Below are 24,154 nucleotides of genomic sequence, written 5' to 3' on the forward strand. Positions count from 1 at the left end.
ACCCCAGTGTAAAAGGGCAGCTATGACCCCAGCCCCAGCGGGAACCTGGGCCCCAGTCTAAGAGCCCGGGGTCCCACACGCCTGGGGCCCCGGGGGGGTCGCTCCACGACAGTACAGCCGGGCGGGGTAAAATCCCACCAATTAATGACCGCACTGGACTAATTACAGTAAACCCTTAATTACCAATTAGCGGGACTTTGATCTCTCACTGAATATGTTCCGGATCGCTGTGTAGACTGGAGTAGGTAGGCACCTGACGAGCAGCAGCCCCAACCATGGTGAGATATATCGTGGATGTGGTGTGCCGGGTGTGGAAATATTTTCACCGTCCAAGACAGCCCGGGCTGAAATCAACCTCTGAAGTTCCACCCCGATCTCTCTCTCCTCACCTATCTCCGACTCTAAACTCTCTCCTCTCACTCCTCATCATCTCACTCTCCCCACCTCATCTCTCCGCCAAGCCTCTATCTCCAGTTAGTAATTGCCAATTCCTACACAATCATCGCGCTCCAATCACGGCCGTTAATTCACCTGGTGCACATCCTTCACCGACGACGTGAGAGAGCCACGCTCGCATCGCCACCAAGGTGTAAAGTCGGCCATTATGTTCCTGTTGATGAAGCTGATACGTGGAGGAGGTAGGGGGTGGTCTATGAGGGGGGGGGGGGGCGCACGGTGATTGAGAGTCGCAGGGGTAAGGGGTGGGTGGAGGTTGCACCTGGGCCCCCAGTCACAGGGCGTTAACCGCTAATTGAAAAGGCAGGGTTAGGGTAGGGGGTCATGTTTGTTTTGGGGGGGTGAGGGGTTTGCCCCCCCCCCATCCACCACAACACCTCCCGTGGGTCTTGCCTGGAGGCAGAGATGGAGAGAGATGAGAGAGAGGGAGGGGGGAGACGAGAGGGGGGGGAGACGAGAGGGGGGGCTGGAAGAAGAGACAGGAAACAGAAGAGGAGGAAGAGGGAGGGAGGAGAGGGGAGCATTGTGAGAATAGACGAGGCAGATGGTGAGAACCAAGAGGATGAGAGAAGCGAGGAGATACAGGCGAGAGGTAAGAGCTTAAGTTCACCCAGGTCGGGTTGATGGCACAGAATTATATAGCGGCACCCAGCATACCACATCAAGTATACCCTTCTCCCACACTATGGCTACAGCTGCAAGTCACGTGCCACCTACTCCAGTCTACCGGCCAGCCGAGGCAAATTCAGTGAGAAGAATGCGAGCAGAGAGAGGAAAGATCGACAGAGAGTTTAGTCAAGAGGGGCAGAGGAAAGATGGAGAGAGAGCAATAGAGGTAGGAGGAGGATGAGAGCAAGGAGAATGGAGAGCAGAGAGTAGGCAGGGGAGAGGAGGGCGAGGGAGTTCGGCAGGCAGCGAGAGGGGGCGAGGGAGATGGGGGGAGAGAGAGAGGGGCGGGGGAAGGTGGGGGGGAGAGAGAGAGAGGGGGGAGGTGGGGAGAGAGGGCCCCGTGTCTGCGCCCCGGGGCCTCTCTCGCGCTCCCGTGCGCGTCGCTCTCTCACCTCCGCTGACCCATACCGCCCGCGGGGAGTTCCCACCACCCCGGGGGCCCTCACCCCCCCCCCCGGGCCCCCACCTCACCCCCCACCCTGAGGCCCTCAACCCGCTTGCCCATTAGTCAAGCTGTGAAGAGTCGAGTGCTTGAAGGTAGTCGCATTAACCACATTTTTATTTATTATTATTAAAGGCCGCCGAGTCGAAATGGGGGAGACCCAGGGCAGGTTAACACCGCTCGCCACGGATGTCGAACCCGGGTGGGCAGGAGAGGAGCGCTGTGCGCGAACACGCCAACGCCCCCTCCACATATAGAAGTATACAGCGAACGATTCCCCGTATAGACTTTAACAGACTGTTGGGGCAAGTGCTGTTAGCGTGCATCTATGAAAGTCGACAAGGCGCACGAGGGGTGGTGTGGCCACCACCACGCACGGACGCATTTGTCCTCCTCAGTGCTGATGTTTACACACCGCACCAGCTACTCATTTAAGGCTGAGGTCCAGGGAAGGTTCAAATATGCACAACTGTTTATTGGTAATAAATGGGAATCGAACTCTGGTCGATGAGTTCAAAGCGCAACGCGCTAACCACTGCGCCACCGCTCCCTCGTATACTCTATATGGCACTCAAATACACACACAAAGATAAACATTCCCCTATACTCTTAATAGCCTGTTGGGGAAAAAACACACCTACTCACTTGCTCAAACGTACACACATACACACGTATACACACAGTGGCACGCCAAGATTAGACTTGCACATCCGCTCGCTACCACGTGTTCGCTGCCACGTGTTCCCCGCCATCGCTGTCTCATCACCATCACGTGACCTCCACTCTCACCAGCAAAACAGAGCCATCGTGAAGCAGCAACATCACCCATCGCAAAAATCCCCATAAGTACGCTCAGACACCATCACCAGGACCAAGCCATCACCACGATGCTCCCATCACCATCACGATGAAACCGTCACTGTCACGATGATTTATCCCACCATCACTACCATACCCTCAGTATAAGTCAAGCACCTCACCATGACCATCACCACGAATTTACCTCCACCAACAACACAAATCCACCACAATCACCAAACCCCCCACCATTACAATCCCCACAACACCATCACCAACCCCTACCATCACCACCCCCACCATCACCACCCCCCACATCTCATCTCCAAACCTCTACCATCACCATAAACCGCACCATCACCACATCCCCCCACCATCACCACATCCCCCCCACCATCACCACATCCCCCCCACCATCACCACATCCCCCCCACCATCACCACATCCCCCCCCACCATCACCACATCCCCCCACACCATCACCACATCCCCCCCACCATCACCACATCCCCCCCCCCACCATCACCACTCCCCCCCACCATCACCACTCCCCCCCCCACCATCACCACTCCCCCCCCACCATCACCACTCCCCCCCCCACCATCACCACATCCCCCCCCACCATCACCACATCCCCCCCCACCATCACCACATCCCCCCCCACCATCACCACATCACCCCCCCCACCATCACCACATCCCCCCCCACCATCACCACATCCCCCCCACCATCATCACATTCCCCCCCCCCACCATCACCACATCCCCCCCACCATCACCACCCCCCCCCCACCATCACCACATCCCCCCACCATCACCACTCCCCCCCCCCACCATCACCACTCCCCACCATCACACTCCCCCCCCCCCACCATCACATCCCCCCCCATCACCACATCCCCCCCACCATCACCACATCCCCCCCCACCATCACCAATCCCCCCCACCATCACCACTCCCCCCCACCATCACCACATCCCCCCCACCATCACCACATCCCCCCCACCATCACCACATCCCCCCACCATCACCACATCCCCCCCACCATCACCACTCCCCCCACCATCACCACATCCCCCCCACCATCACCACTCCCCCCCCCACCATCACCACTCCCACCCCCCACCATCACATCCCCCCCACCATCACCACATCCCCCCCACCATCACCACTCCCCCCACCATCACCACATCCCCCCCACCATCACCACTCCCCCCCCCACCATCACCACTCCCACCCCCCACCATCACATCCCCCCCACCATCACCACATCCCCCCCACCATCACCACCCCCCCCACCATCACCACCCCCCCACCATCACCACCCCCCCCCACCATCACCACCCTCCCCCCACCATCACCACATCCCCCCCACCATCACCACATCCCCCCACCATCACCACTCCCCCCCCCCCCACCATCACTACATCCCCCCCACCATCACCACATCCCCCCACCATCACCACATCCCCCCCACCATCACCACATCCCCCCCACCATCACCACATCCCCCCACCATCACCACATCCCCCCCACCATCACCACATCCCCCCACCATCACCACATCCCCCCACCATCACCACGCCACACTAACTCCACCACCCTCCATCACGGTCAGCGCGAGACCCCGCGGCGGCTGCAGCGACGGCTCGCAGCTGAGAGGCCGCGTGGCGTTGCGGCGCGAAGGATGTAATTGCCTCCCCGCGCAGATTTCATTTCACTTAATTACATAGAAACACACAAACACGGCCAACACACGGCAACAACGGGGCGGAGAGCCACGAGTCGGGGGGGGGGGGGGGAGTCGGGGGGAGGAACGCGTGGTGCATCACCCCCCCCCAACACTCATCATCACTGTGTCCCCACCATCACCCCCACCCCCCCCCCCCCCCCCAATAATCACCATCTATCACGAATCTCCCAAACGTCATCCTCATCGCAATACCCCCACAGTGATTTGTTCCTCAAACACACAGCCATGTGGCCCAGGTGTGGTGGCTCCTCGGATGGCACGTGTGATCAGCCCCCCCCCACCCCCACCGTAGTGTCAGAGGGAGTTTCGAGGCTCAGATCCCCTCCCCCCATTCTAAATTCTCAAGTCACGTGATGCACAAACTATTTGCAATGGTTAGATGTGGCTTGATCACGTGTTTTAGCAACCTCTGGACCTATTTTATTTAGTGTTTGGCATTCGTTCAATGTGTTTAGCAATGATTGCGCAGTGCCTCTACCCTGAGTTTCTGTATATGTCCTCCCACTTTAAACTATAGGTGGCGGGGGGGGGGTGTACAAGCTTGATGCAGGGGTTAGTGGTTCACCTGGAGATCTGTGAAACTTGTGAATCGTTTTCTCCGCTGCGAGGTGGTGGCCAGGAAGACAGATGGATTTGTGAACCCGTCTGTGTGAAACCCTCAGTGCTACAACAGCTACAACAGCTCTATGTATCAAGAATCTGGGAAGGAGGATTTCTGGATACTGCGGCTTCCACGCGCACAAATTCAACCTCCTTAACTCCCATCCGCACTTAGATGGGAGACTGTCTGGTGTTTTGGCCTTAGGTTGTGTGGTGGGCATGAGATGGCAGTACATATAAGATTGAATGATTCCCTGTGTGAGGCGCTTTGAGTTTTAACCCCTCGTAGAGAGCGCGGTGCTGGGTTTTCTCCGGATCCTCCAATTTCCACACTCTCATTCTAAAGCCACAGTCTCATTCATGCAACTGGCTAAGCATCCAAATGTAGCAGCAGCGCCCTCCTGCAAACAAGCGCCTTGAGACTCAGTGAGGCTTTGCGGGGTGTAAACACGAGCCACGACACCGCACATGGGAAACGCCGTGAACATTCAGCAGCGGCGTCGACGACACCGAGCACGCGGTGGACTTTCGCACCACGTGACCCACTCCGACGTCTCATCGAGAGCCCGCCCACGGCACCACGTGACGACACCGACCCCGGCCCCTAACGCCGCACGTGATCGCGCTGGACCAATGGCGCGAATCCCCGGGCAGAACCGGGGGTTGGGCGGCGAGAGGAACTCTGGGGGGATGCAGGGAGAGGGGCGCGGGGGGTCGCGTGGTTCCTCACCGGTCCGTGCCGTCGTCCGTGATGCCCGTGTTGATGGCCATGCGCGCCACGCGCCTCCACACGCAGTCGCGGCCGCACAGGCGCCTCAACTTCCCGCATGTCTGCGCTACGCGGCCGAGCGAGCGCGCGTCCAGGTAGGAGAGTAGGAGGAACACGATGTCCTCGGGCAGCTCCAGCAGCGACATGGGGCCCTCGCGGCCCCCCGCGGCGTCGGCCTCGCCTGGAATCGCGCCGTCCCGCGTCATCGCGTTAGCCGCCGGGCCGCGCATGCGAGCAGGCATCGGCGAGGGCAGCCCCGCCGTGGCCCGCCCCATCGCCAGGACCCCCAAGCATGACCCCGCCCATTCTACACAGCTCCGCCCCTTTCTATAAAGTCCCGCCCCCTCGCTCCGGCTCGCGTGCGGGTGGAAGAAGCGGGGCGGGGGGTGTAGTTGGGGGGGGGTGTAGTTGGGGGGGGGGGGTGTAGTGAGGGGGGGGGGTGTAGTGGGGGGGGAGTGTAGTGGGGGGGGTGTAGTGGGGGGGTCGTTCAGTGACAGGGACTTCCACTCGTAAATACAAAGTGGTAACTTTGGCTTTGCGTAGCGAACACAAAGATCCGTGGCATTAGGCGAGGGCCCACGTGGTGGTGGTGGTGTTTATGCCAAAATTAGTTTCGTCAACCCTCTACCACCCGACTCACTTGTGAGGGGAAACATGTTTTTTCTTTCCACAGTTTGATAATTTAAAAAATCCCAAGAGCTAATGATGTTGGCGTGATGTTTGTTGCTGTTGTTGTTCATTTGTTGATGTTTGCTTTTTCAACAATGCCAAACAAAGTGCGGCTACGAGCCAGGCGTGGCCCTGCATGACACGCGAGCGTCTGTTTAAAGACTCGAGAGGCAAAACACGGAGTTTTAACCTTGATGAGATAAATAACAATAAAGTCACGGTTAGGTCGATCACCGAGGGGCCCAAAACGACGACCCACTAGATTATTTACAGACCTGATTGACTTTTTGGGTGGCATCTTATTGGGGCAAGCTCTGGAATGGTTTCGACTTCTCTTGAGGGCCCGTCGGCAAATGTCCCAGCCCATGGGGAACGAAAGTAGAGGCAATGCCCGTGAACTGGGGCACCTCCACACGAATAAACAGCCTCCCGGGCACAGGGAACACGCCGTGAACCACGACCATGACCCAGACAACACCGACAGCTGAAGGGAGGAGGCCATGGGTTTAAGGGTCTGGTCACCCCAGATTGTAGCCATGAGGTCTCTCAGCACCATGTCTGATGCTGCTAATTCTCCCGGACGCTGCAAATGAGTATGATGCTGATGAACACGAGAGAGAGACACGGCAGGGATGTCCCCCATGCCACCACCGAGACCACCAACTGATCACACAGAGTCGGCAATTTAGTAAAGAGGTTTAATAATATGCAATAATAATAATTATATACAATAAATATTTGGTGAGGGCAAGGCAAACCCGTCGTTCGGTAAAAAAAAACGCGATATAAAATACAGCAGCAGAAAGAGTCGATCCGCGCGTCCACGGGGTCAGAGCACGGTGCAGAGAGGCCGGACCTCCCGGCCTGGCACGTCCAGGTGTGGCCAGGTACCACCAGAAGTCTCCCTCTCCACCCCACCTCGATAGTCATACACATGTTACCTACACACTCGTCCAGAGATAACTGGATACTTACTCCTTCGGGTGTACCCAGGTACTCGTCCGGATCTACTCACCCACAAACCCAACACGTCCAGAGGTACCCACAAACCCAACTCGTCCAGGAGTACCCACAAACCCAACACGTCAAGATCTACCCACAAACCCAACTCGTCCAGATCTACCCACAAACCCAACTCGTCCAGATGTACCCACAAACGCAACTCGTCCAGGAGTACCCACAAACCCAACTCGTCCAGATGTACCCACAAACCCAACTCGTCTGGATCTACTCCCTCACAAACCCAGGTGAAGCCTGCTACTGATCCAAATGTACCTGGGTCCTCGTCCACATACACACTCAGCTTATCCACGCACCTCCGATTACCACGGTTGGTTCAACATACATCCAGATGTACTGTACTTCGGTACTCATCCAGATGTGATTGGGTACTTATTTGTACCCAGCTAACGACAAAAGTACCCCCTAAACTCATAGACCCAAGTGACCTTGCCAACCCTACCAGGCAGGTGGGTGGGTAGGTGAATAGTTGGGTGGGTGGGTGGGCAGGTAGGCAGATGGGTAACCTGTTTTTTAACAATTTTACCGCATACCGATTTTCAAAGCACACAATTTGCGTCACAACGAGCACTCCTAAGAAACAAGAATTCGTATTGATTCACTTTGAAAATCGGTATGAGGAAGACAGGTATTGAATATCTGCAGCCTGCTGGTTAAATGTGTTGGCTCGGCAAGTATGAGACATCCCCATCTCACAGCGATGTACGTAGTTACTACACCAGGATGTGTTATTAAACTGTGCAATTTGCCCTGTTACTTACTGATACATATGCGCTCAGATTCATCTGGATATGTCCAGACATACCCAGATACATACTCATCCCCCTGGTACAACCAGATACAGTACATGTGAATGCATGCACGTTTACAAATAACCCTGGGTACATCCAGACGTGTTAATGATGCAACTACAAAGCTCTTGAAACATTGAAAACATAATCCAGATACATTCACACACACACGCATCTTAACATACCCACACACACCAACATCCCCATCATCCATAAGAGGTTTTTTTGGGTTAGATCGCGTAAATATATAAATGTGTCGGTAAACCTGCCACCACCCGACAGCCAACTAGTAAGGGTTGTCACGTAAACAGAACGTGCCAATTCGTCACTAGTACAGCAACACCGGTGTGTTGGAGAGCCAAGCCACAACATTTACAATCTGAGTACGACGTTTCGCCAGTAATTACAACTAGCTTCATCAGGCAACAGCCAGATTTGTGGAGAAGTCCACCTGTTGCGTTCCTTATATAGAGGTGTAGATGTGGTGACCCCATCATAACCACATGCCAGACCACCACACACAGACACCTTCACACATTCCCACACAGCCTCAAACATCCTCAGCCTCCTGACACATCTTCACACACTCGCACACCCCACTACAACCTCACAATCACGAGCATACACCAGCACCCTCACTCACACCCCCTAACCTTCCGCACACCCAACGCTCACTCTTACACCCCAACCACATCCTCTCGCACCCCCAACACGCATTCTCACCCGCACTCACCCTCACATCCACAGGCAGCAAGGCCACCCTCGTCTCGCCCCTCCCGCAGAAGGGGGGGGGGGGGGGCGGGCTCGCCTCGTGTGCGCGTTCAAGTTTGTTGATCGATGCTTTGTAACGCAAAAAATATATAACGACATTATTATAATAACGACAACGACAATAATAACATTAACGAGGCGCGCACGGCACGCGAGCTCACCAAGGTGGAGTCCGTTTTAAAGTGGTTTCTCGACGGCCAAGGCCCGGAGGCCTCGGTCTCGTCCACAGTGGCTTCAGTCCCTTAGTCATGACGCGTCCCTCACCCCGGCCCGCAGGGCCCACAAGCAGTGGCGGGAAGAGGCCCCCCGCTACCCGTCCAGCCGAGCCACGCGAGGCTTCAGGTGGGTGGCCAGGCAGGCCCGATTCTAGTCTCCTGGGGTTCCGTGAGGATCTTGAGTCCGCAGAGCTGTGGCCCAGGTCCCTATGGTCCTATGGCCTTGTAGCCCCACAGCCCTGGAGATCCATCCTTCCATGATTCGATGGCCTCAGGCACCATGAAATTAAGGTCACATGGCCTCAGTGAATCATAGCCATGAAGGTCTCAGAATCTCCTGGTCCCAAGGGCCCCCAAAACCTCGCGACCCCCATTCCCGACGCCCAAGGTACCCGTTGGCACAAGGTTTTCACGTCGTCCGGGCCTCGCGTCCCCGTGGCCCCATGGCCCCGCGGCCGTGTGGCGGCGGTGGAGGCCTCATCCCCGCCGCTGGGCCCCGTGCCTCGACTGCCGGGTGCGCCTACTCCTGCGACCGCCTCGCCCCGGGCCGCCGTTACCGCCGCCGCCACCGCCGGGCCCGCTGCCCGGCCGCACCACCCAGAAGATGGGCGTGACGGGCTCCAGCGACCGGCCCCGCGTCAGCCGCTTGATGAAGTGCACCTCCTGCTGGCCGCGCATCGTGCGCGTGCCGTTCTTGGCACGCCCGTGCCGGTTGAAGGCCATGTACCACTCGCGGTGCTTGGCGCTCTGCAGCGCCGTGTAGTTGTTCTCCAGGTAGATCTCGATGAAGACGCAGTCTCGGTTGCGCCCGTTGAGCTGCCGGGAAGCGGGGTGGAGGGGGTTGCGAGGGGGGAACACGCGTCAACGGGTTAGCCGGGAGAGGTGACCTCCAGTACACTTGCCTGCCCCCATAGTCTCGTGGATAGATGCCCCCAAAAGGGTCGCAATTCAAAAGAGCAGCTCGACTCGATCTCTAAAGCGGTGCCATTTGTTCACGCACAAAGTCATCTCTGAGAATTGTGAGAGCAGGACCATGTGAATGTTGCCAACGCTGTCCAAGCTCTTGACTGGATTTCATAACTTAACATCAAAGGAATCCTCCATTAGACAACGTTTAGGCCCAAAAGCCTCGGGGCCCACTTTACTTCACGACCCCTGAGGTCCCATTAGCCTCAAGGTTTCATGGCATCTGGGTCTCAAGGCCCCCAGTGTCACCTCCATATGTGTGGGGCAACTCGAGGTGATGCTCTCAGTGGCAATGTTGCCACCATCATTAGCAGCAGCAGAGTCATGAGAAGCATCGTACGAGCATGATAACACTACCCTCGTCATATCTATCTGCTGCTGTATTTGGTTGTGAGCATTGTTCTTAAACTCGCTCGGTGAGTCAGCTAAAACTATCACAGTCGGTGCATTGTTAAACACGTGGACACTACAGAACAGCTTACTTGGCTATGGCGGGTGGGAGGGACTTATGACAAATTTGGGTAAAATTAAAGTACCATCGCGGCTGTCGCGAGGACGACAATGACGTCGACCTGTTCGGAGGTTCACGGTGGTGACGATCCTTGTACAATCACGACACATTCATTGCTTTTGTCATCGCAGTGACTCGAGTCACTCGTGCAAATGAGATTCCTTATCGTGGTCTTCTCGAGTTCCCACCTGGTTCAGCAAAATCAACTTGAAACTCACAATAATGGAACTCTCTTCACGCAGCCATCTGTGCTGTCGACTGCGTGCCCTCCACTCAAAACACAAACTTCCCACTGCAAGTCAACTTATAGTAGGGCTCCGCAGCCAATATCGTGATTCGAAATTTATTTTCTAGTGAGATCACAGTGTAATTTAACCCTTCACCATCTGAAACAGCCAAATTAAATAAAATTGCCGCGTGTTGTATAAGCGTGTAAGGATGTGCGCCGATAGTGAAGTTTAAACTCTCCCGCTCGCCACAGTTGAGCGGAAGAAACAACAATCCTCACGACCAGATTTAGCAGTTAGAGATGACGTTTCGCTTGGAAACTACATCAAGCATTGTCACGACAGGATCCAGGAAGTCAGAATTAAAAAAAAAACATCTGGGTGGCGGAGTGATTTGACGACACAAACCTGGTCCAATAATTACTTGGCTGAGCCCAAAACAATATTTTATTAATCGTAGACAGCCTCCTTTATTTCGAGGCACATACGCGGTGCGCGCCTCTCACTGGAGCAATCACGCCCGCACGCCCACTGAGTGAGTTTCATTTGTCAGTAGAGCCGGGCAGCAACGGCTCGAACGAGATGCACACAGACGCTCAAAGTTCCCGCCACCTCGCTTCAATGGGAAGGAAGGGGGCTTTTCTGAACGTGTCTTACAAGCAGGGCTCAGCGCTAGGGGGAAGGGGCCGGGGTGGGCCCTGCACCACCAAATGTCCCCTGTGGCCCAACCCAAGTTCACGCTCCTCCTTGGCGGTAGACCACTGATGTGGTGGTGCCCCCACAAAGCGTTTCTCCTGCCTCCCCCCCATCCGCGCTTGTAGACCTCTGGTCACGTCCAATGAGCGAGGCCCGGGGGAAGGCGTCACCGAGCAGATAACGGCGTCTCTCTTCAATGAGATGGCACGCTGCCTCATGGGTACCCAGGATGCAATGTGCCGGCAACTCTTGATAACTTTACTCTTAAAACGAATGAGCTGCATGCGTATTACATTTAGATGTTTGAAGAGGTTGTTTGTGAATGTATCTACTAACGGGTAAGTTCGTAGGCCAATTAGGCTTATTCATCTGAGAATATCGTATGTGTTGGGTGTGACCGCGCAGCCTCAAAATATCATTCACTTAATCTCTCTGGCGTCTCTGCCTGCCATGACGACGGTTCATTGCCCGAAACGTCGCCTATTATAAATGCCTCCTATTATTGACGAACACGTTGAGGTTCTGTCTTGTTTGAATACAGTAGCTGGGCACAGGGCCCAGAGTCCCACGTCAGACAGCCAGCAACAAACGGTACGGCCAATGTTGTAATAGAAAAAACAGAGTCAAGGGAGTTCGCTAGGAATCGCGCGAAGTGATTTGTTATTCGAGCTCGGGCAAAACAGGCGATGGTGATGATGGTGGTGGGAGGAGGAGGGAATTCCAGAGTGGAGCCGTACGAGGAAAGAATCAGAAAGAGAAGTGAGGAGACTTGCAGTGGTGAGCGAGCGAGTGGGTGGGTGAGTGGTTGAGTGGGTGAGCGAGTGGGTGGGTGAGTGGTTGAGTGGGTGAGCGAGTGGGTGGGTGAGTGGTTGAGTGGGTGAGCGAGTGGGTGGGTGAGTGGTTGAGTGGGTGAGCGAGTGGGTGGGTGAGTGGTTGAGTGGGTGAGCGAGTGGGTGGGTGAGTGGTTGAGTGGGTGAGCGAGTGGGTGGGTGAGTGGTTGAGTGGGTGAGCGAGTGGGTGGGTGGTTGAGTGGGTGAGCGAGTGGGTGGGTGAGTGGGCGAGCGAGTGGGTGGGTGAGTGGTTGAGTGGGCGAGCGAGTGGGTGGGTGAGTGGTTGAGTGGTTGAGCGAGTGGGTGGGTGAGTGGTTGAGTGGGTGAGCGAGTGGGTGGGCGAGTGGTTGAGTGGGCGAGCGAGTGGGTGGGTGAGTGGTTGAGTGGGTGAGCGAGTGGGTGGGTGAGTGGTTGAGTGGGCGAGCGAGTGGGTGGGTGAGTGGTTGAGTGGGTGAGCGAGTAGGTGGGTGAGTGGTTGAGTGGGCGAGCGAGTGGGTGGGTGAGTGGTTGAGTGGGTGAGCGAGTGGGTGGGTGAGTGGTTGAGTGGGTGGGTGAGTGGTTGAGTGGGCGAGCGAGTGGGTGGGTGAGTGGTTGAGTGAATGAGCGAGTGGGTGAGTGCCGAGTCTCGTGCACCGCTGCTGACACAGTACGCACGGGGAGGCACGTGTCGTGCCGGCCACGCGGCCGTGGCGATGCGTGCCCACCGCACGCGCGGCCTCCGCTCACCTTGCCCACCAGCTTGCCGCGCTTGTTCATGCAGATGTAGTGGCCCGTCTCAACCCCACGGAGCCGAATGTTCCCACCAAACGAATCCGTCTCCGCCTGGAGCATGGCTGCGGTTGAGACGCCACAGAAACGACGAGAGAGGAATTCAACAATGGCAACAAGCAGCAGCAGCCATTCGCCAACAAGTGGCGGTCACGTGCCAGGCTGGGTGTGTTTGGAGTCATCTTCGCTGTGCGATACGACAATGACCTCCCCCCCCCCCCCTCAATAGACTGTTGGGTTAATTGCTGTTCACGAGAACCCACGACGATGTTCAGAACGGCACACGAGGAGGAGGTGGTATGACCGGTTGGGACTCAACTACATCACAGGGGCAGGTGAAAGACGTCGCTCCAGCCGCCACGTGCGCGGGGCATGGGCGGGACGCGTCAAGGACGATGGCCTACGGTCAAGAGCAATGACGGACAGGGAGCCAAGGAATGGGACGCGTTCAGGGAGGGGTTCGCCCACGGGAGAGATGGAGCGACGGGATCGGCTCGTGCGCAGCTGCTGGACGAATTGTTACGTCGCAGGATCGTGGGTGATGGCCATCACCCAGCAGTGGATTGATCATGGCTGATGGTGGTCATGATGATGGTGGTGGGCGATACTGCACGAGTCTCTTGGGGGCGCGAATCCGCCGCACTACGCTTCGACTTGGAGCAGACATCGTCTGAACCAGCTCCAGTCCACGCCAGGCGAGTTGGTGAGGGCAGGTGGGGGAGGGGAGGGAGGGAGGGGAGGGGGCAGGTGGGGGGGAGTGGGGACGGCGGGCGGGCGGCGGGAAGGAATGGAGAGGGGGGAGAGGGAGAAGGCGGAGCGGGGGGGGGGGATAATGGAAAGGGGGAGGGAGGCGAGAGGGAGAGAGACGCAGGGAAGGAATGGAGAGGGGAGGGGGGAGAGGGGAAGAAGGAAAAGGAGGGAGGGGGAGGGCGGCTGCACCTGGGCGTGGGAACTGGCGGAGCCCCGACGGCCCCCCCCCCCCCGCCCGCCTCGAGTACGGGGGCCACGGGCAGCAACTGGGAGCGCAGCAGCGAGTGACGCCCCCCCCACCCCCCCCCGGTGGTAATGCCCCCCCCGGTGGTAATGCCCCCCCCGGTATTAATGCCCCCCCCCGGTATTAATGCCCCCCCCCGGTATTAATGCCCGCCCCGGTATTAATGCCCCCCCCCCCCGGTATTAATCCCCCATGCGGTGCCTCCACGCTCGCTGCGTGCCGCGACGTCTTGACGCCCCAGCGCCTGGCCCCCCTGCCCCCCCCCCTGGCCCCCCTGGCCCCCCCTGGCCCCCGTCTCACCGTGCGGGTCGCCGTCGTCTCCGCGGGCCGCGATGTGCCGGCCCAGCACCTGCACGTGCTTGCCGCTGGTGCGCGAGTACAGCTGGTAGGTGCGCACGTGACGCCGCGACGCCTCGTCCGTGTGCTGCGCCTCCTTCTGCACGTGGCGCCCGAAGTCCGGCGACGGCGTGGGCGCCACCAACTGGGGGGCGGGGCGACAGTCGTGGGGGGTCGCGGTGGGCACGCGTCAGTCGTCCGCAATGGGAATCAGAATCTCGACTTGTCCTGGAGGAATCCGATGAGATATGGAACTCTTTTTCGCAGATTTCCTACTCTGAACCCTATGGTAGGTCGCGGGGGGCATGGATGTATGGTGGATTAGCTGGGGGGGGGGGGTGCAGACGGGCAGAAAAGCCGAAAGCGTCAAGAGGCTAGCGACAAGCAGCACTCATTGTGAATGTCGGTGTATGCGTATGAGGTAAGCGTGTAAGCCGAGTGCTGACATTGAGCAAGGTTATTTGTTGTGAAAAGAGCTTGGGGGGGGGACGAGGCGGTGATGCGAGGGAGGGAGGGAGGCGGCTTGGAGGGGAATTCCCAAGTGGAGCAGTGACGAAAAAAGAAGCAGAGAGAGAGAATCATCACCACCATCCGCAGTAGGACCACGAGTCGGACACCATGAGGAGGAGCATGATGAGCACATCCACACTGACAGAGCCACACGATTTGCTACACCATCATCACTATCATCACCATCACTATCATCACCTCCACCACTATCATCACCATCACTATATCACTATAATCACCATCACTATATCACTATCATCACCATCACTATAATCACTATCATCACTATCATCACAACTATAATCACCATCACTATATCACTATCATCACTATAATCACCATCACCATCATCACTATCAGCATCACTATAATCACCATCACTATCATCACTATAATCACCATCACTATCATCACTATCATTACCATCACTATCATCACTATCATTACCATCACTATCATCACTATCTGCATCACTATACTCACCATCACCATCATCACTATCATCGCTATCATCACCATCATCACCATCAGCATCACCATCATCACTATCAGCATCACTATCATCACCATCATCACCATCACTATCAGCATCACTATCATCACCATCATCACCATCATCACTATCAGCATCACTATAATCAACATCATCACCATCATCACTATCAGCATCACTATAATCAACATCATCACCATCACCAGCATCACTATCATCATCACCATCATCACTATCATCATTATCAGTATCACTATAATCGCCATCAGCATCACCATCATCATTATCCATCATTCAGAATTAAAATATTCAGCTCACATCGACCATTATTGATTATTACTGAAATCACATCAGCAGCAGCATTGGCATCTGTCTATCAGTCACAATCACACCATCATCCATCAAAAGAGCAATCATGAATTGGATAATTATTCAAATCCATCATCTCCCTTGGGAAAGGGCTCGTGATGTCCATTGTGCTCTCACCTGGGCTACAGGTAACACGGTCACTCGACCAAGAGGTAGGTATGGGTATGGTGGACAGGAGTGGTGGACAGACAGGAGTGGTGGACGGTGTGGGGAGATATGTCAGCTAGTCGGGGAAACGAGAATAGACAGGTTAGGGTGGACAGGTAAGAGGTGACCCGCACAGGTGATAGATGCATAGGTAGGACAAGAGGTGGAGACAGGTGGGAGATGTACAGGACAGGTAAGGAAGGGGTGTTTGTACAGATGTTGTGAGATGGACAGGTGTTGGTGGTGGGGGCCCGGGGGGGGGGGGGACAGGCCAGGTGAGGGAGACCACAGATCACGCAAAGCGCCTCTGTAATTAACGCCGCGCGCCCAGCCCCGCTAATTGGCGTGAGCTCATGACGTCAGCTCCCACGCCGCGTTAATTGCGAGGGACAGTGCGCGGCGCGCGCACGTGAGTAGCCACGCCGCGCACTGTACACGCGCACGTGTGCGCAATGTACACGCGTGCACGTGTCTCCACTGTACTCGAGCACGTGTCTACACGTGTGTGTGTGTCTACAAACGTGTCAATGCGAATTAAACGACCAATGAGACAGGCGTGTGGATACACGCACAAAGACAACGACATACACACATTTACAGACGCAAAGACAAAGATCCCCCGTGTCGCCTTTATCATGCGATTGGAACAATTGCTGCTCGCGAGCACCTGCGAAGGCCGGGATGGGACACGAAAGGGGTGGGTGGCCAACTCCACGCCCAGCTGCCTTTGTCTCCCTCGTGGTGAAGTTTTCTACCCACCGCACTAAAACCTCGTTTCAGGCTGAGTCGACCTAGGGGATACCCATGACCTCGGGGAGACTCAGGAAGGGCCGGTTCTCGAACTCGGGTCGCTGGGTTCGTAGCGCGCTGAGCGCCAACCACTGCGCCACCGCTCTCCACGTGGGTACACGCACTGCGCCAATTAGGGAAGAGGTCGGACCGAGGGTGCGAGAGGACGAGGGGATGACAGGGGACAAGAGGGGATGACAGGGGACACGAGGGGATGACAGGGGACACGAGGGGATGAAAGGGGACACGAGGGGATGAAAGGGATGACAGGGGACACGAGGGGATGAAAGGGATGACGAGGGGATGAAAGGGATGACGAGGGGATGAAAGGGGTGACGAGGGGATGAAAGGGGTGACGAGGGGATGAAAGGGGACACGAGGGGATGAAAGGGATGACGAGGGGATGACAGGGGACACGAGGGGATGAAAGGGATGACGAGGGGATGAAAGGGATGACGAGGGGATGAAAGGGGTGACGAGGGGATGAAAGGGGTGACGAGGGGATGGAGGGGATGACGAGGGGATGGAGGGGATGACGAGGGGATACGAGGGAGTGAGATGAGATGGGAGGGGAGACGAGGGGATGAGAGAGGGGAGGAGGCGAGGGGACGGGAGAGGGAAGCCAGTCGAGGTGCCAGACTCAATCAGCGTCATCGCAGAGAGCCCTAACCCTGAACCCCAACCAGGCGAGAGCCCTAACCCTGAACCCCAACCAGGCGAGAGCCCTAACCCTGAACCCCAACCAGGCGAGAGCCCTAACCCTGAACCCCAAGCAGGCGAGAGCCCTAACCCTGAACCCCAACCAGGCGAGAGCCCTAACCCTGAACCCAACCAGGCGAGAGCCCTAACCCTGAACCCAACCAGGCGAGAGCCCTAACCCTGAACCCCAACCAGGCGAGAGCCCTAACCCTGAACCCCAACCAGGCGAGAGCCCTAACCCTGAACCCAACCAGGCGAGTGCCCTAACCCTGAACCCAACCAGGCGAGAGCCCTAACCATGAACCCCAACCAGGCGAGTGCCCTAACCCTGAACCCAACCAGGCGAGAGCCCTAACCATGAACCCCAACCAGGCGAGAGCCCTGGGGCATGGGGGCCGCGTGTCGCTCAGGAGACCTCGGCCCGAGTTGTATCCCCACTCGCGAGACACGCGGAGCGACTCACAGTACACACACATCGTAGACGCATGCCTACAGACACATGAACATACACACAGACACGTGGAAATACATGCATGCACACACATGGACATGCATGCAGGCATAGACACAGACACGTGCATACAGACACAGAGATACATACACAGAGATATAGAGACCCACATATATACACACATACACAGACAAACATACAGAGACCCACACACCTACTCGTGCATACAGACACACACAGACATACACACGGACAGACATGGACCCACGCACCTCCTCGTTCACGCACGCGCGCTCTCACTCACCTGTACTTGTAGGTAGAGCGTGAGTAACCGCGAACACCTAGAGACACACACACACAACACACACACATTCACATACACACAAAGACAAAGGTCCTGGTACAGGCCACATGGACTGTTGAGGCAAGTGCTATTGGCGTGCACCCACAGTATTTAAACCCGGCTCGGCGCGCTCTTCAGTGGTGGACGACGCCCGGACACCTTTGTCTCACCAGACACTCAAGGCTGTGTCAACATAGGTGAGGCCAAGACCGATGTATCTGTCTCTCGCCACTGATGTTAGCCGTGGCCGGGACGCCGACTCTGGCGGAAGGGTTCACAGTGCAGTGAGCTAACCACTGCGCCGCCACCCATCCACAAATTCACACGCAGTCACAGAGACACACCGGCAGGAATACACAGACTGACATGCACACACATACATATAGACACCGGAACACACACAGAGACACACACACACTCATACAACAGCAGCATACGCCGCCAGATTCATACAGAGACACACAACAACAACCGCCATTCGCCACTAAGTGGCGGTGACGTCACCACGACGCTTGTGCCAGGCCATGTGCACCTTGAGGCCACGTGAAGTGTCGAACGCCCGCTGACAGGAGGTCACGGGGCAGAACCAGCAGGTGCCACAGGTAAACTGACTGAGATGACTGTGATGACTGGCTGATGCACCACCTGTGCCCCCTACTGTGCCAACCTGCTGTGTTTTAGCCACCCGGCGCTCCGCTCGTTGTTGTGAGCGTCGCTCCTCCACCCTCCGTTGTTGTTGGAGGGCGACTGCCTCCAACTGCCCAGTAGCGTCCTTCACGAGCCTCCTCCACAGAGGCCGATCTTGACACCGCTGGTACCAGTCATCGGCAAGTCCACTCAGCTCCACGTCCTCCTGTACCACATCACTCCATCTCTCTTCTCTAGCCCGTGCCGCGCACGTTTAGCCCCCTCGATCCGGCCGAACAAAAGCTGTTTGGGCATGCGGTGGCTGGGCATGCGGGCTACATGACCCAGCCAACGCAGCCTTGCCTGCCGGAGGAGCTCACCGATGGGAACTTGCCCAGATCTTTCAAGAATTTGTGAGCTCCTCACACAATCCAGCCTGGTTAAACCCAGGATGGATCGTAGGCAGGCTAGCCTAAATGTTTCTAAGCGGCGAAGATGTTCTATTAGGGGGGTCCACGTTTCGCAAGCGTAGAGAAAGGAAGGAATGACCGTGGCCGAGAAGACCTGAAGCTTAGTGCGGAGCGACAGACCAGGTAGCTTCCACACAGCGGTACGCAACCGATGAAAATATATTGCCGCTCGACTGATTCGGAGTGAGACCTCTGCTGTTAAACTGGAGCCGGTCATAAGCACACTGCCCAGGTATGGGAAACTCTCCGCACTCTCCACAACTGCCCCATCACCGATTGGGAGTTGTGGGGGTGGAGTGTCCGATGGTACAAAATACCCAGGCAGGTGCTTAGTTTGGTGGGGCTGATGGTAAGGCCCCATCTCTTAGTGGCACGCTCCAGTCTCAGCAGTAGCGTCTCCAACTCCTCCTCTGAATGAGCAGCTATTACCAAATCATCGGCATACATAACGTGGTTGAGCAATAGGGAGCCATCCCTTGACCGCACCCGGGCATCGATCAGCCTCCCATTATATCTGTACCAAATGGAGATTCCCCCGGTACAGCTATTGAAGGCTTCACGAACTACGTGGTCAAAATAGATGTTGAATAATGTGGGAGCCAGAGGACATCCCTCTCGCACCCCAAGGTGTACAGGGAATGGCTCTGACTCCCGGCCACGTAGTTTTACCCGGGCCCAATAAGCAGAGACGTAGGTCTTGCTGGAATTCCCTACACCTCTGCTGTAGCAGACGGACAGAAAATATGGCATCTGTGCAGGACCGCCCTTTCCTGAAACACAGACACACTCAGACACACACAGACACATAGATGCACAGACACACTCAGAGACACACACTCACATTCGCACCCAGACAGACAGGGAGTCACTAACAGACTGGCACACACACACGGGGAGACACTAATATACACACTCACATAGACTGACACACACAGACTGAACACACACACAGATACACTAATATACCCACTCACAGACTGACACACACACGGGGAGACACACACACGGGGAGACACTAATATACACACACAGACTGACACACACACACACACGGGGGAGACACTAAGACACACACACAGAGACACTAATATACCACTCACACAGACTGACACACACACACGGGGAGACACACACACGGGGAGACACTAATATACACACTCACACAGACTGACACACACACACAGACACTAATATACACACTCACACAGACTGACACACACACGGGGAGACACTAAGACCCACACTCACACAGGCTGACACACACACAGACACTAATATACACACTCACACAGACTGACACACACACACAGAGACACTAATATACACACTCACACAGACTGACACACACACAGAGACACTAATATACACACTCACACAGACTGACACACACGAGGAGACACTAATATACACACTCACACAGACTGACACACACACAGAGACATTAATATATACACTCACACAGACTGACACACACACACTAATATACACACTCACACAGACTGACACACACACAGACACTAATATACACACTCACACAGACTGACACACACACACAGACACTAATATACACACTCACACAGACTGACACACACACACAGACACTAATATACACACACAGACTGACACACACAGAGACACTAATATACACACTCACACAGACTGACACACACACACAGACACTAATATACACACGCACACAGACTGACACACACACACGCAGGGTCATGGTCAGGGTGAGAGCCCCGACTCCCTACTCCCCACACCCCCAACCCCCCGTGGCCGCGAACAGAGCGGCGTGGTTCGGGATGTGGATGATGATGACGCTGCTGACACTGCTGCTGATGATAATTCTGCTTACGGAAATGAAAATGATGTTGATATGGCTGCTGGAGATGCTGCTGCTGATGATTAGACTGACGACCGTGCTGCTGATGATGATGATGCTGATGATGATGCTGATGATGCTGCTGCTGATGACTAGACTGACGACCGTGCTGCTGCTGATGATGATGCTGATGATGATGCTGCTGCTGATGATTAGACTGACGACCGTGCTGCTGCTGATGATGACACTGCTGCTGCTGATGACTAGACTGACGACCGTGCTGCTGATGATGATGATGCTGATGATGATGCTGATGATGATGCTGCTGCTGATGACTAGACTGACGACCGTGCTGCTGCTGATGATGCTGCTGCTGCTGATGATGATGACTAGACTGATGACCGTGCAGCTGCTGCTGATGATGCTGCTGACACTGCTGCTGCTGCTGATGATGCTGACACTGCTGCTGCTGATGATGATGATGATGCTGACACTGCTGCTGCTGATGATGATGATGCTGACACTGCTGCTGATGCGAAGCCGGGTGTCCGGTAAGTGGGCACGAGACTCACAGCTGCAGGAGCCTCGCCATGGCGCGGGTTCCGTGCTGATGAGTTAAACTCCGATCCAGGGCGCCAGGGGGACACGCAGAGACACGTGGAGACACGCGGAGACACGTGGGGACACGTGGAGACACGCGGACTCCCAAACCCCCGCGTTCTGCCGGCGGGAACCTGACCGCTATTGACGCTGGCTCTGCCGCCGCCGCTGCTGCTGATGATGATGATGTTTCGTCTGCTGCTGCTGCCGCTGCTGTTGATGCTGGCGATGATTGTTTAGCTCCTGCTGCTGCTGCTGATAATGTTGCTGTTCCTGCTGATAATGCTGCTGCTGATGCTGATGATAATGACGGCTATGATGATGATTCTGCAGTTCCTGTGGCTGCCGCTCCCGATGTCGCCACTGCTGTTCCTCTTGTTCTTGCCGATGCTGCTGCTGCTGAAGATGATGCTGTTGATGCTGCTGATGATGCTGTTGATGCTGCTGCGCTCCACGCCGAACGCCGCGCATCGCTGAGACCCCGGGAGCGCGAGTGGCCCCGGGGCACACGAGACGAGGCGGCTCCGAGCCGGGGCCGGGTCGGGCAGGTGCCGGGCAGGGGCAGCGAGAGGGCAGGGCAAGGGCAGCGAACAGCAGCAGGGTAGAGCAGGGCAGCAGGGGCAATCCGTAAGAGGTCCACTCACCCACCCCCCCTCGTCAAGACCCTCGTCTCGCGTCTCGACAGCTGCAGCAGCACGGAGAATGGGAAATCCACCCGGGCGGTGCCCTGGGGATGACGGCGAGACGAAGCGACGCGAAGGGCACGGCTGCCTTCTACGCGATGGGGGCCGGCGGCGTGCGAGGCAGTGAGGGGGCAAGGCTGGGCAAAGGGCAACACAATTGCCGCGGGCAGCCGCGAGTCGCGACTGCCGATCCACTGTCTCAGATCTCCTCTCCGACTCCTTCCCGCGCCCTCCTGCTGCCTGCCGGGTTTGTCACGCGAGTCTGGGTTTTTTTATTTGTGTATTTATACATGCGTGTGCATGTGTCCCTCCTCCTCCTCCCTGCTTCACTCCTCCTCCCTCCTCCCCCTGCATCACTCCTCCTCCCTCTCTCGCCCCCCCCCTCCCTCTCCCGCCCCCCCCTCTCTCTCCCCTCCCGCTCTCTCTTCCCCCTCTCGCTCTCTCTTCCCCCTCTCGCTCTCTCTTCCCCCCTCTCCCCCTCTCGCTCTCTCTTCCCCCCCCTCTCCCCCTCTCTCCCCCTCTCGCTCTCTCTCCGCCCCCCTCTCAATCTCTCTTCCCCCCCCTCTCTTCCCTCTCGCTCTCCCCCCCAGCTCAGCTGCGCGGCGAATGACTCCTCCACCCACCCAGGCGGCGGCGGCGGCCGTGGTGGTAGTGATGTTACATTGATGGTGATGGTAGTGATGATGTTACATTGATGGTGATGGTAATGATGATGTTACATTGATGGTGATGGTAGTGGTGGTGATGATGTGATTCTGAGTGACGGTGATGATCATGGTGGTGATACTGCAGTACTTCTCATTGACATGATTTATCTTTTCATTCTGCTCTGATTCTGAATGATGGCGATGACGTAAACGATTGATGTGAGCCTGAATGAAGGTGACGATGGTGATGACGATGGTGGTGATGATGGTGGTGATGACGATGGTGGTGATGATGGTGGTGATGACGATGGTGGTGATGATGGTGGTGGTGATGATGGTGGTGATGATGGTGGTGGTGATGGTGGTGGTGATGGTGATGATGATGGTGATGATGGTGGTGATGGTGGTGATGGTGGTGGTGATGATGGTGATGATGGTGGTGATGATGGTGATGATGGTGGTGATGATGGTAGTGATGATGGTGGTGATGATGGTGGTGATGGTGGTGATGATGGTGGTGATGGTGGTGATGGTGGTGATGATGATGGTGGTGATGATGGTGGTGATGATGGTGGTGATGACGATGGTGGTGATGATGGTGGTGATGATGGTGGTGATGACGATGGTGGTGATGATGGTGGTGATGATGGTGGTGGTGATGATGGTGGTGATGATGGTGGTGATGATGATGGTGGTGATGATGGTGGTGATGATGGTAGTGATGGTGGTGATGGTAGTGATGATGGTGATGATGGTGGTGATGATGGTAGTGATGGTGATGATGGTGGTGATGATGGTAGTGGTGATGATGGTGGTGATGATGGTAGTGGTGATGATGGTGGTGATGATGGTAGTGATGGTGATGATGGTGGTGATGATGGTGGTGATGATGGTAGTGATGGTGGTGATGGTAGTGATGATGGTGATGATGGTGGTGATGATGGTAGTGATGGTGGTGGTGATGATGGTAGTGGTGATGATGGTGGTGATGATGGTAGTGGTGATGATGGTGGTGATGATGGTAGTGATGGTGATGGTGGTGATGATGGTGGTGATGATGGTAGTGATGGTGGTGATGGTAGTGATGATGGTGATGATGGTGGTGATGATGGTAGTGATGGTGATGATGGTGGTGATGATGGTAGTGGTGATGATGGTGGTGGTGATGATGGTAGTGGTGATGATGGTAGTGATGGTGATGATGGTGGTGATGATGGTGATG

At 56.1% G+C, this 24,154-nt stretch overlaps 2 protein-coding genes across 3 annotated transcripts in view; both read right to left on the reverse strand.

Annotated features, from left to right (window-relative positions):
- The window catches only part of FBXW4 (F-box and WD repeat domain containing 4), a 79,866-nt gene extending 74,065 nt beyond the window's left edge, over window positions 1-5,801 (reverse strand). The window contains exon 1 of one of the 2 annotated variants that reach the window (XM_032952495.2): window positions 5,447-5,801. In XM_032952495.2, coding sequence (XP_032808386.2) covers window positions 5,447-5,760 — 314 coding nt within the window. In that variant the 5' untranslated portion in view covers window positions 5,761-5,801. The remainder of the gene's footprint in view (window positions 1-5,446) is intronic. The other variant, XM_032952497.2, reaches the window with a different exon arrangement.
- A 1,037-nt stretch (window positions 5,802-6,838) lies between these two features.
- On the reverse strand, window positions 6,839-22,608 carry LOC116941408 (fibroblast growth factor 18-like). The gene is made up of 5 exons (XM_032952494.2): window positions 21,575-22,608; window positions 18,042-18,078; window positions 14,244-14,424; window positions 12,908-13,014; window positions 6,839-9,767 (listed from the first exon to the last, which is right to left on the reverse strand). The coding sequence occupies exons 1-5, from the start codon at window positions 21,592-21,594 to the stop codon at window positions 9,429-9,431; spliced, it is 684 nt and encodes a 227-aa protein (XP_032808385.1). The 5' UTR covers window positions 21,595-22,608; the 3' UTR covers window positions 6,839-9,428.
- Between the last annotated feature and the right edge of the window lie 1,546 nt (window positions 22,609-24,154).

The sequence above is a fragment of the Petromyzon marinus genome, chromosome 11 (genome assembly GCF_048934315.1).
Source record: "Petromyzon marinus isolate PM22_M1 ecotype Great Lakes invasive population chromosome 11, UKy_Petmar_22M1.pri1.0, whole genome shotgun sequence".
NCBI lineage: Eukaryota > Metazoa > Chordata > Hyperoartia > Petromyzontiformes > Petromyzontidae > Petromyzon > Petromyzon marinus.

Excerpts from the sequence above, each read along its gene's own strand:
- LOC116941408 (XM_032952494.2), bottom strand. The coding sequence starts at position 21,594 with ATGGCGAGGCTCCTGCAGCT. Across the intron at positions 18,079-21,574 it reads ATGGCGAGGCTCCTGCAGCT|GTGTTCGCGGTTACTCACGC; the intron begins GTGAGTCTCGTG and ends GTGTGTCTCTAG. Across the intron at positions 14,425-18,041 it reads CGCTCTACCTACAAGTACAG|TTGGTGGCGCCCACGCCGTC; the intron begins GTGAGTGAGAGC and ends CCCGCCCCCCAG.